The 18,614-nt window shown below is 45.1% G+C and overlaps 1 protein-coding gene across 1 annotated transcript in view; it reads right to left on the bottom strand.

The window, feature by feature from the left end:
* The window catches only part of slc6a11b (solute carrier family 6 member 11b), a 95,621-nt gene that overhangs the window by 62,980 nt on the left and 14,027 nt on the right, over positions 1-18,614 (bottom strand). The window contains exons 2-5 of the mRNA XM_041891855.2: positions 17,403-17,618; positions 16,305-16,439; positions 6,666-6,806; positions 5,756-5,837 (exon numbers count right to left, since the gene is read on the bottom strand). Of these exons, the coding sequence (XP_041747789.2) occupies positions 5,756-5,837; positions 6,666-6,806; positions 16,305-16,439; positions 17,403-17,604 (560 nt within the window). The 5' untranslated portion in view covers positions 17,605-17,618. The remainder of the gene's footprint in view (positions 1-5,755; positions 5,838-6,665; positions 6,807-16,304; positions 16,440-17,402; positions 17,619-18,614) is intronic.

The raw sequence follows: 18,614 nt of genomic DNA, 5'->3' as shown, positions 1-18,614 counted from the left end.
CCAAATGTTGCTAATTGAAAAGCATTGAAAATGATTGGGATTGGAATTTCACTGTTACTTCCTGAATTGACTGGAATTGAAATGGAATTGACTCTAAATCTGCTGGAGTCACAGTCAAAGTAGGCTGGCTACACATACAGTAGCCACATAGATACAGCAAACTAGGTTGCAATGGAGCCCGCTTCGTCTGGAATAGTTAACAAATGTTTCCAGCGCTGTAGAATCTGTATTTATTACGCTCTTATCTGGAACAATATTGACAATCCGGAGTTCCAATGTTCCAGGTTCGGAGCAGATTGACATGAGGAATAGCTTCGCCGCACTGGTGCCTGATCTCCCTGTGCCTTTATCGCTGGGATTGCCTGTGTCTAAAATGGCGGTGCTGACTCCAATTACGCTGACTCCAGCAGCGGCTTCGTCGTCGAGTTCAGCTCCTTTCCCTCTCTCTGGATCTGACGGGGCACTGCCTGCTGTGGGAGGTCTGGACCTATCGCCGGGAGCAGCAGGCGTACGCTATCTTGCTTCTCGTGGACCCGTGAAAGGTTCAACGAATTGTGTGAGGGGTAGGAATGGGCGGATTTCTCCATTCCCTTCTCCGGCCGTTGTATTGGGCAGTTCAATGGTGAAAAAGGTCTCAGTCCCTGGAGCAAAAGCTTTGTGCTATCCAGAAGCACGAGTACAGGACATCAATAAGCTGCTCCCAAACATGTTAAAACTGCATCAGGAAATTGAATCAATCATAGTTAATGTGGGATTCATTGACATTATGAAGGGCAGCTCAGAACAGCTGAAGATGGATTTTAAAGAACTGATTGGGTCTATGCTTGACACCAACAAACACCCCATAATATCTGGCCCTGTGCCCTCCCTAAATCATGGCATTGAACATTTCAGCAGACTTTTAGCCCTCTATAACTGGCTATGAGACTATTGATGCTCTGTGGGTGTAACATTTCTTGACAATTTTGAATCCTTCTGGAAACAAAGCTTGTTTTATAAGGAGGATGGGATCCACCCAAATAATTTGGGTTCCTGGATCCTTTCACAGCGTTATAAGGCTGCGTTGAGACGATAACTTATCAATGACCCAAGCCCAGCTCAGTTAATCCCTACCATTGTGTCGCTGAGTTGCCATAATGCTTCAGCAAATTTATATTAGCCCAGGGGCGTTGGAAGACACAATGTAAGTAACATAATTTATGTCCCTCTAACTGCCCTGAATTCCTCTGCTGATCCTACAGATATTGTATGCAGTAATTATGAGCCTATGAACCAGAGTTATGCTGTTAGCAATGAGGCGGTGTGCCCTAGTAGGAAGTCCACTGTGTGCAGCTCACCCTGCACTAACATAAATAACATGAGCATGTCTACTTCTGCTAAGCTTCCCAGTAAATTAATGAAAACAATCAAGCATCCCAGAAAAGTGTTAAAAAAGCCCACGTTAACATATGTAGCTTAAGAAACAAGGTTAATAAAATCAATAATTTGCTACAGATGGCATTCATATTCTGACTATCTCTGAAACTCACTTAGATAATACCTTAGATGATTCAGTGGTAGAGATACATGGTTATAACATCTACAGAAAAGACAGAAATGCCAATGGTGGAGGTGTTGCCGTCGGCGATGTCATTTACAAAATAGCCTCCAACACTCTACTCAGCAAATTGCCATCAGTTTTGTCACCAAAGCCCCATATACTACCCACCATTGTGACCTATACGCTCTTGTTGGCTGGCCCTCACTACATATTCGTCACCAAACCCACTGGCTCCAGGTCATCTATAAATCACTGCTAAGCAAATCCCTGTCTTATTCTAGCTCACTGGTCACCATAGCAACACCCACCCGTAGTCTACACTCCAGCAGGTATATCTCACTGGTCATCCCAAAGCCAACACCTCCTTTGGCCGCCATTCCTTCCAGTTCTCTGCTGCCAATGACTGGAACAAACTGCAAAAATCTCTGAAGCTGGAGAATGTCAGAGCAGCTTACCGATCACTGCACCTGTACACAGCCATTCTGACATTAGCCCACCCAACTACCTCATCCCCATATTGTTATTTATTTTGCTAATTTGCACCCCAGTATCTCTATTTGCACATCATCTTTTGCACATCTATCATTCCAGTGTTAATTATGAAATTGTAAGTATTTATTTATTGCCTTACCTCCATAACTTACTACATTCACACACACTGTATATATATTTTCTGTTGTATTTTTGACTTTATGTTTTGTTTACCCCATATGTAACTATGTGTTGTTGTTTTTATCGCACTGCTTTGCTTTATCTTGGCCAGGTCGCAGTTGTAAATGAGAACTTGTTCTCAACTGGCTTACCTGGTTAAATAAAGGTGACAAAAAAAAAAAAAAATTGCCGTTTATATTCAGAACCACATTCCTGTAAAGCTTAGAGAGGATCTCATGTTAAATACTGTTGAAGTAATATGGCTCCAGGTTCATCTGCCTCACCTAAAGCCCATTCTGGTGGGAAGCTGCTATAGACCACCAAGTGCTAACAGTCAGTATCTGGATAACGTGTGTGAAATGCTTGATAATGTATGTGATATCAACAGAGAGGTATATTTTCTCGGTGTTTCAATATTGACTGGCTTTCATCAAGCTGCCCACTCAAGAAAAAGCTTCAAACTGTAACTAGTGCCTGCAACCTGGTTCAGGTTATCAGTCAACCTACCAGGGTAGTTACAAACAGCACAGGAATGAAATCATCAACATGTATTGATCACATCTTTACTAATGCTGCAGAAATTTGCTTTAAAGCAGTATCCAACTCCATAGGATGTAGTGATCACAATATAGTAGCCATATCTAGGAAAACCAAAGTTCCAAAGGCTGGGCCTAATATTGTTTCTAAGAGGTCATACAATAAGTTTTGTAGAGATTCCTATATTGTTGATGTAAAAAATACATGTTGGTCCGTGGTGTGTAATGAGGAGCAACCAGATGCTGCTCTTGACACATTTATGAAATTGCTTATTCCAGTTACTAATAAGCAATGCACCCATTAAGAAAATGACTGTAAAAATGGTTAAATCCCCGTGGATTGATGAGGAATTGAGAAATGTATGTTTGAGAGGGTTGAGGCAAAAAGAACGTCAAATAAGTCTGGCTGCACAACCGATTGGCAAACGCACTGCAAATTGAGAAATCATGTGACTAAACTGAATAAAAAGAAGAAGAAACTATACTATGAAACAAAGAAAAATGATATAAAGAATGATAGTAAAAAGCTTTGGAGCAGCTTAAATGAAGTTTTGGGCAAAAAGGCAAACTCAGCTCCATCATTCATTGAATCAGATGGCTCATTCATCACAAAACCAACTTATATTGCCAATTACTTTTTTTCATTGCAAGATTAGCAAATTTAGGCATGACATGCCAGCAACAAACACTGACACTACACATCCAAGTATAACTGATCAAATTATGAAAGACAAGCATTGTAACTTTGAATTCTGTAAAGTGAGTGTGGAAGAAATGAAAAAATGATTGCTGTCTATCAACAATGACAAGCTGCCAGGGTCTGACAACTTGGATGGAAAGTTACTGACGATAATAGCAGACAATATTGCCACTCCTATTTGCCATATCTTCAGTTTAAGCCTACTAGAAAGTGTGTACCCTCAGGCCTGGAGGGAAGCAAAATTAATTCTGCCACCTAAGAATAGTAAAGCCCCCTTCACTGGCTCAAATAGCCGACCAATCAGCCTGTTACCAATCCTTAGTAAACTTTTGGAAAAAATGGTGTTTGACCAGATACAATGATATTTTACTGTTAACAAATTGACAACAGACTTTCAGCATGCTTATAGGGAAGGTCATTCAACAAGCACAGCACTTACACAAATGACTGATGATTGGTTGAGAGAAACTGATGATAAAAAGATTGTGGGAGCTGTTTTGTTAGACTTCAGTGCGGCTTTTGACATTATCGATCATAGTCTGCTGCTGGAAAAAACGTATGTGTTATGGCTTTACACCCCCTGCTATATTGTGGATAAAGAGTTACCTGTCTAACAGAACACAGAGGGTGTTCTTTAATGGAAGCCATTCCAATATAATCCTGGTAGAATCAGGAATTCCCCAGGGCAGCTGTCTAGGCCCCTTACTTTTTCAATCTTTACTAATGACATGCCACTGGCTTTGAGTAAAGCCAGTGTGCATATGTATACGGATGACTCAACACTATACACGTCAGCTACTACAGCGAGTGAAAACACTGCTACACTTAACAAAGAGCTGCGGTTAGTTTCAGAATGGGTGGCAAGGAATAAATTAGTCCTAAATATTTCCAAAACTAAAAGCATGGCCTTGGCTACATGGAACTCTATTCCACATCAGGTAACTGATGCAAGCAGTAGAATCAGATTTTAAAAAACAGATTGAAAATACGCTTTATGGAACAGAGGGGACTGTGAAGAGAAACACACATACACAGGCACAGGCACAGACACACATACATATGATAACACACGCACTCTACACACACGTACACATGGATGTTGTATTGTAAATATGTGATAGTAGAGTAGTGGCCTGAGGGAACACACTAAATGTATTGTGTAAAGTGTTATGAAATATAATGTCATGTAATGTTTTAAATTGTGTATAACTGCCTTAATGTTGCTGGACCCCAGGAAGAGTAGCTGCTGCCTTGGCAGGAACTAATGGGGATCCTTAATAAATACAAAATACAAATACAAATACAGCTACAGTAGCTTAAGTTAAGAATGTCAATTTAAAAGACTGACTATTTATTAGGGGAATGGTTGTTTGCTACTAATTAGTTGCCTACTTTAGCAATGCCATCATATTTCCAGGCCACTGTAGTGTGATTTAGATGAAACAGTCCTTTTCCCCTGTTCAGAACGACTGGGCACCACTCAACTTTCGGACACAACTACAGTGAGACGTCTTTGGAGCGCTCATACCAATGGCGTGACGCGACCTATGACTGAGGTGCAACCCATTAATATAGTTTGGCCATACAGTATGGTATAGTTCAGCCACATAGTATGGTATAGTTCAGCCACATAGTATGGTATAGTTCAGCCACATAGTATGGTATAGGTCAGCCATACAGTATATTAGAGTTCAGCCATAAAGTATGGTATAGTTAGTCAGCCATATAGTATGGTATAGTTCAGCCATATAGTATGGTATAGTTCAGCCATATAGTATGGTATAGCTCAGCCATATAGTATGGTATAGGTCAGCCATACAGTATATTAGAGTTCAGCCATATAGTATGGTATAGTTCAGCCATATAGTATGGTATAGTTCAGCCATATGGTATGGTATAGTTCAGCCATATAGTATGGTATAGTTCAGCCATATAGTATGGTATAGTTCAGCCATATAGTATGGTATAGTTCAGCCATAAAGTGTGGCATAGTTAGTCAGCCATATAGTATGGTATAGGTCAGCCATATAGTATGGTATAGTTCAGCCATATAGAATGGTATAGTTCAGCCATATAGTATGGTATAGTTCAGCCATATAGTATGGTATAGTTCAGCCATATAGAATGGTATAGTTAGTCAGCCATATAGTATGGTATAGTTCAGCCATATAGTATGGTATAGTTCAGCCATATAGTATGGTATAGTTCAGCCATATGGTATGGTATAGTTCAGCCATATAGTATGGTATAGGTCAGCCATACGGTATCAATATAAATGCTGGTACTATACATACAGTATGTATATATATTATAAAATAATGTACTCACTCCCAGAACTCTACGACAGGTGAGGTGGCGTTGGGGTTGAAGGTGAAATTGGTGCCGTTCCTCTGGAAATCCACACAGTTCTCTACAAGGAAACAGAAACAGTGAACATATCACAGTTCTCTACAAGGAAACAGACAGTGAACATATCACAGTTCTCTACAAGGAAACAGAAACAGTGAACATATCACAGTTCTCTACAAGGAAACAGACAGTGAACATATCACAGTTCTCTACAGGGAAACAGACAGTGAACATATCACAGTTCTCTACAAGGAAACAGAAACAGTGAACATATCACAGTTCTCTACAAGGAAACAGACAGTGAACATATCACAGTTCTCTACAGGGAAACAGACAGTGAACATATCACAGTTCTCTACAAGGAAACAGACAGTGAACATATCACAGTTCTCTACAAGGAAACATACAGTGAACATATCACAGTTCTCTACAAGGAAACATACAGTGAACATATCACAGTTCTCTACAAGGAAACATACAGTGAACATATCACAGTTCTCTACAAGGAAACAGAAACAGTGAACATATCACAGTTCTCTACAAGGAAACAGAAACAGTGAACATATCACAGTTCTCTACAAGGAAACAGACAGTGAACATATCACAGTTCTCTACAAGGAAACAGAAACAGTGAACTTATCACAGTTCTCTACAAGGAAACATACAGTGAATATATCACAGTATTGAACAGCATGGAGGTAGATGGCCGGACTAGACTAGAATAGACTATAATAGAATATAATAAGTTATTAAACATCAAACCTACAGTAGTCACTCGTTAAAGAGAGCTCGGGTGAAGCAGGATGAAATGGGTCTCACCTGTGTTCCAGTAGTGATCGCACGAAGCCCAGGGTGGCTCAGTGGTGAAGCAGGATGAAATGGGTCTCACCTGTGTTCCAGTAGTGATCGCACGAAGCCCAGGGTAGCTCAGTGGTGAAGCAGTTGAACAGGTAGAAGATAGCCCAGGACAGGATGACCACGTAGTACACATTCAGATGGGCCACGATCACCTGGGTTGCATAGCCAATACCTGCAGAACACACAGAGAGAATACATAGGTATGGACATACAGAGAATACATAGGTATGGACATACAGAGAATACATAGGTATGGACATACTGAGAGAATACATAGGTATGGACATACAGAGAGAATACATAGGTATGGACATACTGAGAGAATACATAGGTATGGACATACAGAGAATACATAGGTATGGACATACAGAGAATACATAGGTAAGGACATACTGAGAGAATACATAGGTATGGACATACTGAGAGAATACATAGGTATGGACATACAGAGAGAATACATAGGTATGGACATACAGAGAATACATAGGTATGGACATACTGAGAGAATACATAGGTATGGACATACTGAGAGAATACATAGGTATGGACATACAGAGAATACATAGGTATGGACATACAGAGAGAATACATAGGTATGGACATACTGAGAATACATAGGTATGGACATACAGAGAGAATACATAGGTATGGACATACTGAGAATACATAGGTATGGACATACAGAGAGAATACATAGGTATGGACATACTGAGAATACATAGGTATGGACATACAGGCCAATAACCATCTCAGTGGCCTTATGGCTAGTGTCCACCTTGAGGTTGGAAGGTTGGGTGGTTCAGTCATCCCAAAGACCACCTAAGATGTTGTAATCAGATACTAGATGATTACTTCCAGGATTACTTTTAAATTCAGAAAGGATGGTTTGCGAAACAATTCTTTATGACACCATTGTTTCTGTTTTCTCAATGATCAAATCAGTATTGAAAAAAAGGTGATAGCTTAAGTCTGTTCCCGCCTGAGCGAGTGTGACCACAGGTCAGAGACCGTGATGACACACCAAATGTTTTTTGTTGATGTATCGCGGGAAAAGAGCAGGAATAGGCTTTTTTGTAGGTCACAGTCCAAGCTGTGTCTTCCAACGGTGAGACTGCTGTCGGCATCCAAAGATTATACATCCAACTTACAGTAGTTTATCCAACTTTGAATAAACGCTTGGAGGTAAGGACGACAGCAGTGGTGTAGCCTACGGGTGATACGGATATCACTTATTATCGATATCTACATAAGCGCATTGACGTGATTATTCACTCCACTTTATTCTTCATATCCACATCTTGTTGTGCTACAGCCGTAAATTAAAATGGATTAAATTGAGATTTTGTGTCACTGATCTACACACAATACCTCATAATGTCAAAGTAGAATTTTGTTTGTAGAAAATCTTCTAAATTAATTTTAGTTTTTTTATGAAAAGCTGAAATGTCTTGAGTCAATGAAGTATTCAACCCCTTTGTTATGGCAAGCCTACATACATACGTTCAGGAGTAAAAATGTGCTTAGATAATATCATCATAAGTTGCATGGACTCAATCTGTGTTCAATAATAGTGATTAACATGATTTTTTGAATGACTACGTCATCTCTGTACCACACACATACAATTATCTGTAAGGTACCTCAGTGTAGCAGTGAATTTCATGCACAGATTCAACCACAAAGACCAGGGAGGTTTTTCAATGCTCTCAAAGAAGGGCACCGATTGGTAGATGGGTAAACAAAAAACAAAAAAACAGACACTGAATATCCCTTTGAGCATGATGAAGCTATTTATTAGGCTTTGGATGGTGTATCAATACACCCAGTCATTACAAAGCTACAGGCATCCTTCTTAACTCAGTTGCCGGAGAGGAAGGAAACTGCTGACTGGTTTCACCATGAGGCCAATGGTGATTTTAAAACAGCTACAGAGTTTAATGGTTGTGATATGAGAAAACTGAGGATGGATCAACAACATTGTAGTTACTCCACAATACCTACCTAAATGACAGAATGAAACGAAGGAAGCCTATACATAATAAAAATATTCCAAAACATGCATCCTGTTCGCCACAAGGCACTTAAGTAATACTGCAAAAAATGTGGCAAAGAAATTAACTTTTTGTCCTGAATACAAAGCGGTATGTTTAGGACAAATCCAACACAACACATCACTGAGTACCACACTTCATATCTTCAAGCATGGTGGTGGCTGCATTATGTTATGGGTATGCTTGTCATCGGACTAGGGAGTTTTACATCTTTTTTTGAAAATAAACGGAATACAGCTAAGCACAGGCAAAATCCTAGAGGAAAACCTGCTTCAGTCTGCTTTCCACCAGACACTGGGAGACATATTCACCTTTCAGCAGGACAATAACCTAAAACATTTAGGCCAAATCTATACTGGAGTTACTTACCAAGACGAATGAATGTTCCTGAGTGGCCTAGTTACAGTTTTGACTTAAATCGGCTTCAAAATCTATGGCAAGACTTGAAAATGGCTTTCTAGCAATCAACAACAATCTTGACGGAGCTTGAAGACATTTTTTAAGAATAATGGGCAAATATTGTACAATCGAGGCGTCCAAAGCTCTTAGATACGTACCCCAAAAGACTCACAGCTGTAATCGCTGCCAAATGTGTTTCTAACATTCATTGTCCCAGGGGGGTGAATACTAATATGAATGAGATATATCTTTATTTCATCTTCAGAAAATTAGCAAAAAAATCTAAAAACATGTTTTCACTTTGTCATTATGGGGTATTATGTGTAGATGGGTGAGAGACAAAAATATATTTAATCCATTTTGAATTCAGGCTGTAACACACACTATCTGAAGGTACTGTATATCAAGCTGCCTAACGCTACGGAAACAGGAGATAGACTAGTGTCCTGTCCAGGGGGTGTACTGTATATCAAGCTGCCTAACGCTACGGAAACAGGAGATAGACTAGTGTCCTTGTCACGGTTTCGGCCGAGGCTGCTCCTCCTCCTGGTTCGGGCAGGCTTCAGCGTTCGCCGTCCCCGGAGTACTAGCTGCCACCGCTCTATGTTTCTGTGTTTGATTGCTTTTGTCTGTCTGTCACACCTGTGTCTGTTTGGGAGTTGATTACGTGTCTTATAAGTTCCGTGTTGTGATCTAGGGTATTTGTGTGTTGTTATTCTGTTGCCACTGTGTCTATGATACGTGTTTGTTTTCCGTGTCATTTTTTCATGTTTAGTGTTTTACGTGTGTGCGTAATTTTCCCTCGCCACTTCGTGTTTTCGAGGTCGGGGTTTTGTTCTCGTGTTATTGAGACTATTAAAAGTCTTGTTGGACTAAACCTCTGTTTCCTGCGCTTGACTCCTCCACCACATCCACGACGGAACAGTGACAGAACAACACACCTTCATGGAGTCAGCAGGAACAGCGGCGGCACCCGAATCCCTGCTGGACCGGATCAACTTCCAGGACGCCATGATCCGGCAACTCGGGACCGCCATGGACGAGGTGTCCAACACTCTGCGCCGATTGGTGAACCCTGAGGTGGCCAAGGACCCTTACAACATCGCATCACCAACGGCCAGAACCCAGTGGCATTCGGCTCTCACTCCCGAGGGCATATGACGGTTCTGCAGCCGGGTGTCAGGGATTCCTCCTGCAGGTAGAACTTTACCTTGCCACCATACACCCGGCGCCCTCGGGATACGAGAGCGTCTCCGCCCTCATCTCCTGTCTCTCCGGCAAGGCGTTGGAGTGGGCCAACGCCGAATGGAGGGGAATAGACGCTCGCAACCATCACCTACGCGGAGTTCTCCCGCCGCTCAGGGCTGTCTTCGATCATCCCCCTGAGGGGAAAGCGGCGGGAGAGCGTCTATTCCACCTCCGACAGGGGAAGAGGAGCGCACAGGAGTTCGCACTGGAGTTCCGGACACTAGCGGCGGAGCGGGGTGGAATGAGAGGGCCCTCATCGACCAGTACCGGTGTAGTCTACGAGAGGACGTTCGCCGGGAGCTGGCCTGCAGGGACACCAACCTGTCGTTTGACCAGTTGGTGGACATTTCCATCCGTCTGGATACCCTGCTGGCTACCCGCGGACGTCCCCGAGTGGGGGTCGTCCAGTTCATCCCTCCAGCACCCCCGAGCTGATTCCCATGGAGCTAGGGGGTGCTGGCGCTAGAGAGAGGAGGAGAGGGAACCCGAGGGGGGCCATCCCCTGCACCACCTGCGGTCGTGGAGGACACACTGCGGCCAGGTGCTGGGGAGGGTCTCCTGGGAGAGGTGACAACAGGCCACGCACTGGGGGAGTCATTTCAGGTGAGTAGGCGCCCCACTCACCCAGAGCTCTCTGTTGGTCACATGAGTATTCCTGTGAGGTTTCCACAGGTGGCACCTCATTCCCAGCATAAGGCGCTAGTAGATTCAGGCGCAGCTGGGAACTTTATTGATCGGGCATTTTGTAGTAGGTTAGGGATTCCCCTTCGGCCGGTAGACGATCCATTTCCTGTCCACGCATTAGACAGCCGGCCGTTGGGGTCGGGCCTGATCAGGGAGGTCACAGCACCACTGACGATGACGACGCAGGGGGTCATGAGGAGATCATTCAGTTTTATCTGATTGACTCTCCTGCGTACCCCGTGGTGTTGGGCCTTCCCTGGTTAAGCACCCATGATCCTACCATAGCGTGGCAACAGAGGGCTCTTATGGAGTGGTCTGCTCAGTGTGTAGGGAGATGTCTAGGTGTTTCCGTAGGGGCGACCTCGGTAGAGAGTCCGAACCAAGTGCCCGCACTGCGCATTCCCCCCGAGTATGAGGATTTAGCACTCGTGTTTAGCAAATCGAGGGCAACACGGCTACCTCCTCATAGACAGGGGGACTGTGCGATAAATCTCCAAACAGGAGCGGCTCTTCCACGGAGTCATGTGTATCCCCTGTCTCAAGAGGAGACAGCGGCTATGGAGACATACATAGCCGAGTCCTTGGCACAGGGATACATACGGTCCTCTACTTCCCCAGTCTCCTCGAGTTTCTTCTTTGTGAAGAAGAAGGACGGGGGATTGCGCCCGTGTATTGATTATCGTAGTCTCAATCAGATCACAGTTAAATACAGCTACCCACTTCCACTGATTGCGACGATGACGGAATCATTACGCGGAGCGCGTGTTCTTCACAAAGTTGGATCTCAGGAGCGCGTACAATCTGGTGCGCATTAGGGAGGGGGGATGAATGGAAGACAGCATTTAGCACCACCTCGGGTCATTACGAGTATCTCGTCATGCCATACGGGTTAATGAATGCTCCGTCAGTCTTCCAATCCTTTGTTGACGAGATTTTCCCGGACATGCATGGGCAGGGGGGTAGTAGTTTACATCGACGACATCCTAGTGTACTCTGCTACTCGAGCCGAGCATGTAGCCCAGGTGCGCCGAAGTGTTGAGAAGACTGTTGGAGCATGACTTGTATGTCAAGGCAGAGAAATGCCTGTTCTTCCAGGAGTCCGTCTCCTTTTTGGGTTATCGGTTGTCCGCGTCTGGTGTGGAGATAGAGGTAGACCGAGTATCGGCCGTGCGTAATTGGCAAACTCCAACCACTGTAAAAGAGGTGCAGCAGTTCTTGGGTTTTGCTAATTACTACCGGAGGTTTATTCGGGGTTTTGGACAGGTTGCAGCTCCCATTACGTCCCTGCTAAAGGGGGGTCCGGTTCGTTTGCAGTGGTCGGCTGAGGCGGACAGGGCATTTGTCAAACTTAAGAACCTGTTCACCTCGGCTCCGGTGCTGGCGCATCCGGATCCCTCTTTACCATTCCAGGTTGAGGTAGACGCGTCCGAGACCGGTATTGGGGCAGTCCTGTCACAACGGTCCGGCGCGCCACCTAAACTCCGCCCCTGTGCTTTCTACTCGAAGAAGCTCAACTCGGCGGAGCGCAACTATGATGTTGGGGACAGGGAGCTGTTAGCCGTAGTCCAAGCCCTAAAGGTGTAGAGGCATTGGCTTGAGGGGGCTCAACACCCTTTCCTCATTCTGACTGATCACCGTAACCTGGAGTACATCCGGGCAGCTAGGAGATTGAACCCTCGTCAGGCTAGGTGGAATATGTTCCTAACCCGGTTTGTTTTTAAGATCACATACATCCCAGGGTCCCAGAATGGTAAGGCAGACGCCCTGTCCCGGCGGTATGACACGGAGGAGAGGTCCAACGAGCCTACTTCCATATTGCCGGAATCTTGTTTGGTGGCTCCGGTAGTATGGGAGGTCGATACGAAATCGACCGGGCACTGCGTACCGACCCTACTCCCCCGAGTGTCCTGTGGGGCGGACGTATCGTTCCGTCGAGGTCCGTGATCGTCTTATTTATTGGGCTCATACATCACCCTCCTCTGGACATCCAGGTATTGGCCGGACCGTGCACTGTCTTAGCATGAAATACTGGTGGCCAACGTTAGCTAGGGATGTGAGGGTTTATGTCTCCTCCTGCTCGGTGTGTGCCCAGTGTAAGGCGCCTAGACATTTGCCCAGGGGTAAGCTACATCCCCTGCCCGTTCCACAACGACCATGGTCCCACCTATCGGTGGATTTCGTAACTGACCTACCCCCTCCCAGTGGGAATACCACCATATTGGTCGTTGTGGATCGGTTTCCAAGGCCTGTCGTCTCCTTCCCATGCCGGGTCTCCCTACTGCCCTACAAACCGCTGAGGCCCTATTTACCCATGTGTTCCGGCACTATGGGGTCCCCGAGGATATTGTGTCTGACCGAGGTCCCCAGTTCACTTCCAGAGTTTGGGGAGCGTTCATGGAACGGTTGGGGGTCTCGGTAAGCCTTACCTCGGGGTACCACCCAGAGAGTAATGGGCAGGTGGAACGTGTCAACCAGGATGTGGGTAGGTTTTTGAGGTCCTATTGCCGGGACCGGCCGGAGGAGTGGTCGAGGTTCATCCCCTGGGCAGAGATGGCCCAGAACTCTCTCCTCCACTCCTCCACCAACTTAACACCTTTCCAGTGTGTTTTAGGTTATCAGCCGGTCCTGGCACCGTGGCACGAGAGCCAGATCGAGGCCCCTGCGGTGGACGAGTGGATTCGGCGCTCGGAAGAGACGTGGGACGCTGCCCATGTCCATCTGCAGCGTGCCATCCGTCAACAAAAGGCGAGCGCCGATCGCCACCGCAGTGAGGGACCGGTGTACGCACCGGGAGATCGAGTCTGGCTCTCGACTCGAAACCTGCCCCTCCGCCTGCCCTGCCGGAAGCTGGGTCGGGCGGTTTGTGGGGCCCTTCAAAGTCGTGAGAAGATTGAACGAGGTGTGTTACAGGTTACAACTGCCAATTGAGTATAAAAATATTAACCCCTCGTTCCATGTGTCTCTTCTCAGGCCTGTGGTAGCTGGCCCACTCCAAGAAGATGAGATAGGAGAGACCCCTCCGCCCCCTTTGGACATCGAGGGGGTCCCGGCGTACAGGGTCCGGACCATCTTGGACTCGAGGCGCCGGAGGAGTGGTCTCCAGTATCTCGTGGAGTGGGAGGGGTACGTTCCGGAGGAACGGTGCTGGGTGCCCAGGAGGGACATACTCGATCCATCCCTCCTGACTGAGTTTCACCATGGGCATCCCACGCGTCCGGGTCGGGGTCGGCGCGCGGCTGGGGCCGCGCGTCAAGGGGGGGGTACTGTCACGGTTTCGGCCGAGGCTGCTCCTCCTCCTGGTTCGGGCAGGCTTCGGCGTTCGCCGTCCCCGGAGTACTAGCTGTCACCGCTCTATGTTTCTGTGTTTGATTGCTTTTGTCTGTCTGTCACACCTGTGTCTGTTTGGGAGTTGATTACGTGTCTTATAAGTTCCGTGTTGTGATCTAGGGTATTTGTGTGTTGTTATTCTGTTGCCACTGTGTCTATGATACGTGTTTGTTTTCCGTGTCATTTTTTCATGTTTAGTGTTTTACGAGTGTGCGTAATTTTCCCTCGCCACTTCGTGTTTTCGAGGTCGGGGTTTTGTTCTCGTGTTATTGAGACTATTAAAAGTCTTGTTGGACTAAACTTCTGTTTCCTGCGCTTGACTCCTCCACCACATCCACGACGGAACAGTGACAGTCCTGTCCAGGGGGTGTACTGTATATCAAGCTGCCTAACGCTACAGAAACAGGAGATAGACTAGTGTCCTGTCCAGGGGGTGTACTGTATATCAAGCTGCCTAACGCTACGGAAACAGGAGATAGACTAGTGTCCTGTCCAGGGGGTGTACTGTACATCAAGCTGCCTAACGCTACAGAAACAGGAGATAGACTAGTGTCCTGTCCAGGGGGTGTACTGTATATCAAGCTGCCTAACGCTACGGAAACAGGAGACAGACTAGTGTCCTGTCCAGGGGGTGTACTGTATATCAAGCTGCCTAACGCTACGGAAACAGGAGATAGACTAGTGTCCTGTCCAGGGGGTGTACTGTATATCAAGCTGCCTAACGCTACGGAAACAGGAGACAGACTAGTGTCCTGTCCAGGGGGTGTACTGCAAATCACAGTGCCTCACTACAGAAACAGGAGATAGACTAGTGTCCTGTCCAGGGGGTGTACTGTACATCAAGCTGTCTCACTACAGAAACAGGAGATAGACTAGCGTCCTGTCCAGGGGGTGTACTGTACATCAAGCTGCCTCACTACAGAAACAGGAGATAGACTAGTGTCCTGTCCAGGGGGTGTATTGTACATCAAGTTGCCTCACTACAGAAACAGGAGATAGACTAGTGTCCTGTCCAGGGGGTGTATTGTACATCAAGCTGCCTCACTACAGAAACAGGAGATAGACTAGCGCCCTGTCCAGGGGGTGTATTGTACATCAAGCTGCCTCACTACAGAAACAGGAGATAGACTAGTGTCCTGTCCAGGGGGTGTATTGTACATCAAGCTGTCTCACTACAGAAACAGGAGATAGACTAGTGTCCTGTCCAGGGGGTGTATTGTACATCAAGCTGCCTCACTACAGAAACAGGAGATAGACTAGCGCCCTGTCCAGGGGGTGTATTGTACATCAAGCTGCCTCACTACAGAAACAGGAGATAGACTAGTGTCCTGTCCAGGGGGTGTATTGTACATCAAGCTGTCTCACTACAGAAACAGGAGATAGACTAGCGCCCTGTCCAGGGGGTGTATTGTACATCAAGCTGTCTCACTACAGAAACAGGAGATAGACTAGCGTCCTGTCCAGGGGGTGTAATTATACATCAAGCTGCCTCACTACAGAAACAGGAGATAGGCTCCTGCTCCTATGAGCTCTTCCGAGGGACAGAGAGAGAAAATACCCAGGAATGGGAAGGTTTAAACAAACACAGACACAAAGAACATACAGGTATGGAAAGTGATTGGAAGAAAACACATCGAGAATAATGGGATATATACACAAAGATCAATCTAAAACAATGTTTGACTTCCTTTTTCCCTATGTTGGATAAATGACATCAATCATGACTTTAATTAAAGACAAGAAGATCATTAGATAGATAAACATCAAGCACAATCACCAGGACAGGATAACTACTTAGCTAATACTCGACTGTGATTGTAATCGAGAGAGTGATTGTTGATTGTTTTGTATCATTATGCAGGGAATATAAGCCCGAGAGAAGACTTCAGTGTTAAAAAATAATATTATTTATTTATTATGTATTTGATCTAATAAAACAAATATATATAAGGCATTGTTACCCTCAAAGAGCGGGCAGCATTTCCTCCAACATGTGATGCCTCCTTCGCTGGTGAACTGTCCCAGAGCTGTCTCCAGGAAGAACACTGGGATGCCACAGCATATGAAGAAGATAATATAGGGTACGAAGAATGCACCTGGAACACATTGACTAGCGTTAAAAGAACGATTCTTCACAATAATACACATTACGGGCCAGTTTCCCAGAAGACACAGAAGAGGCCAAGTCCTGGAGTAAAAAAAAAAAAAGCCTGTTGAATTAAAGATTATACACTGTAAATCCTAGAAGATCTGATATTTTACAGGAGGTTTCATTGGGAAACACAAAAGAGACAGATTGGGAGGATCTCTCTCTCATTTGCACATACATTTTTGAACACCAGATTAACATACTATAGCAACTTTAACCCAACAGCTGTAGGAAATAGTGGCGTTCCCATATTAAACACCAGATTTACATACAAATTCGCTACAATGTTATTTACATTTTTTCCATTTACGTCATTTTAGCAGACGCCCTTATCCAGAGCGACTTACACTTAGTGAGTGCATACATAAAACATTTTCATACTGGCCCCCCGTGGGAATCAAACCCACAACCCTGGCGTTGCAAACGCCATGCTCTACCAACTGAGCTACATCCCCGCCGGCCATTCCCTCCCCTACCCTGGACGACGCTGGGCCAATTGTGCGCCGCCCCCATGGGTCTCCCGGTCGCGGCCAGCTACGACAGTTATAACACAGGTAGGGGAAGCACCACACGTTTCCCAGCACTATGATCTCTCCGGCTAAGAGGTTAAGATCTCTTGGTGTAACCCCCCCCCCCCCGAATTCGCTGCAATAAAATGTCAATATCTGACCTCCTCTATTCTTATAACAGAGGTAGGGGAAAGAGCCATACTTTACCCAACCCTATGATCAATTGGAATAACAGCTATGGTGTAGCACGTACCCTCCAAATTCTCTACAAGATGATTGAATCAATGTCTTACCTCCTCTATTCTTATAACACAGGTAGGGGAACGGTCATGTTGGGTTGATATTCGCTGGACCCAGGTTCCAGTCCCAGTCAGTTGCTATAATACAGTAGAATATCTTACCTCCTCCATTCTTGTAACATAGGTAGGGGAAGCGCCACACGTTTCCCAGCCCTATGATCTCTCCGGCCACGGACAGGACAAACTCAATCTTGTTGTTCCAGTGGCCCCTCTCGTTGACCGGCTTCTTGTCGTTGGCTGACTCTGGGTCCAGGGCGTCCTCTGGTTTGCCATTGATTACGGAGACTTTCTTCTCGCCTGTCATGGTGTTGCAACAGCCTGAAATGAAACAAATCGATTACACTCTTCAATTAGATTATACCTCTGGTTTAAGGCTATACGGTGATATTGTGATTTTGAAGCATGTTGATGATGCTGCAGCTGGGAGATGTTATATTGGTGGCCGGGGACAGAGTAGAGTAGAGTTAGAGTAGAGTAGAGTAGAGTTAGAGTAGAGTAGAGTTAGAGTAGAGTTAGAGAAGAGTTAGTAGAGTTAGAGTAGAGTTAGAGTAGAGTAGAGTTAGAGTACAGTAGAGTTAGAGTAGGGTTAGAGTAGAGTAGAGCAGAGCAGAGTTAGAGAAGAGGTAGAGTAGAATTATAGTAGTGGTAGAGTATAATTATTGTAGAGTAGTTAGAGTAGAGTAGAGTAGAGTAGAGTAGAGTAGAGTTATAGTAGAGTTAGAGTAGAGTTAGAATAGAGTAGAGTTAGAGTAGAGTTATAGTAGAGTTAGAGTAGAGTTAGAGTAGAGCAGAGTTAAAGTAGAGGAGAGTTAGAGTAGAATAGAATAGATTTAGAGTAGAGTTAGAGTAGAGGTAGAGTAGAGTTAACATAGAGGTAGAGTAGAGTTAGCATAGAGGTAGAGTAGAGTAGAGTTAGCATAGAGGTAGAGTAGAGTAGAGTAGAGTTAGCATAGAGGTAGAGTAGAGTAGAGTTAGCATAGAGGAAGAGTAGAGTTAACATAGAGGTAGAGTAGAGTAGAGTTAGCATAGAGGTAGAGTAGAGTTAGCATAGAGGTAGAGTAGAGTTAGCATAGAGGTAGAGTAGAGTTAGCATAGAGGTAGAGTAGAGTTAGCATAGAGGTAGAGTAGAATTAGCATAGAGGTAGAGTAGAGTTAGCATAGAGGAAGAGTAGAGTTAGCATAGAGGTAGAGTAGAGTAGAGTTAGCATAGAGGTAGAGTAGAGTTAGCATAGAGGTAGAGTAGAGTTAGCATAGAGGTAGAGGTAGAGTAGAGTTAGAATAGAGGTAGAGTAGTTAGCATAGAGGTAGAGTAGA

Source organism: Coregonus clupeaformis, chromosome 12 (assembly GCF_020615455.1).
Source record: "Coregonus clupeaformis isolate EN_2021a chromosome 12, ASM2061545v1, whole genome shotgun sequence".
Classification (NCBI taxonomy): domain Eukaryota; kingdom Metazoa; phylum Chordata; class Actinopteri; order Salmoniformes; family Salmonidae; genus Coregonus; species Coregonus clupeaformis.
The sequence above is the reverse complement of the archived record's forward strand: the minus strand, read 5'-3'. Positions and strand labels throughout refer to the sequence as shown.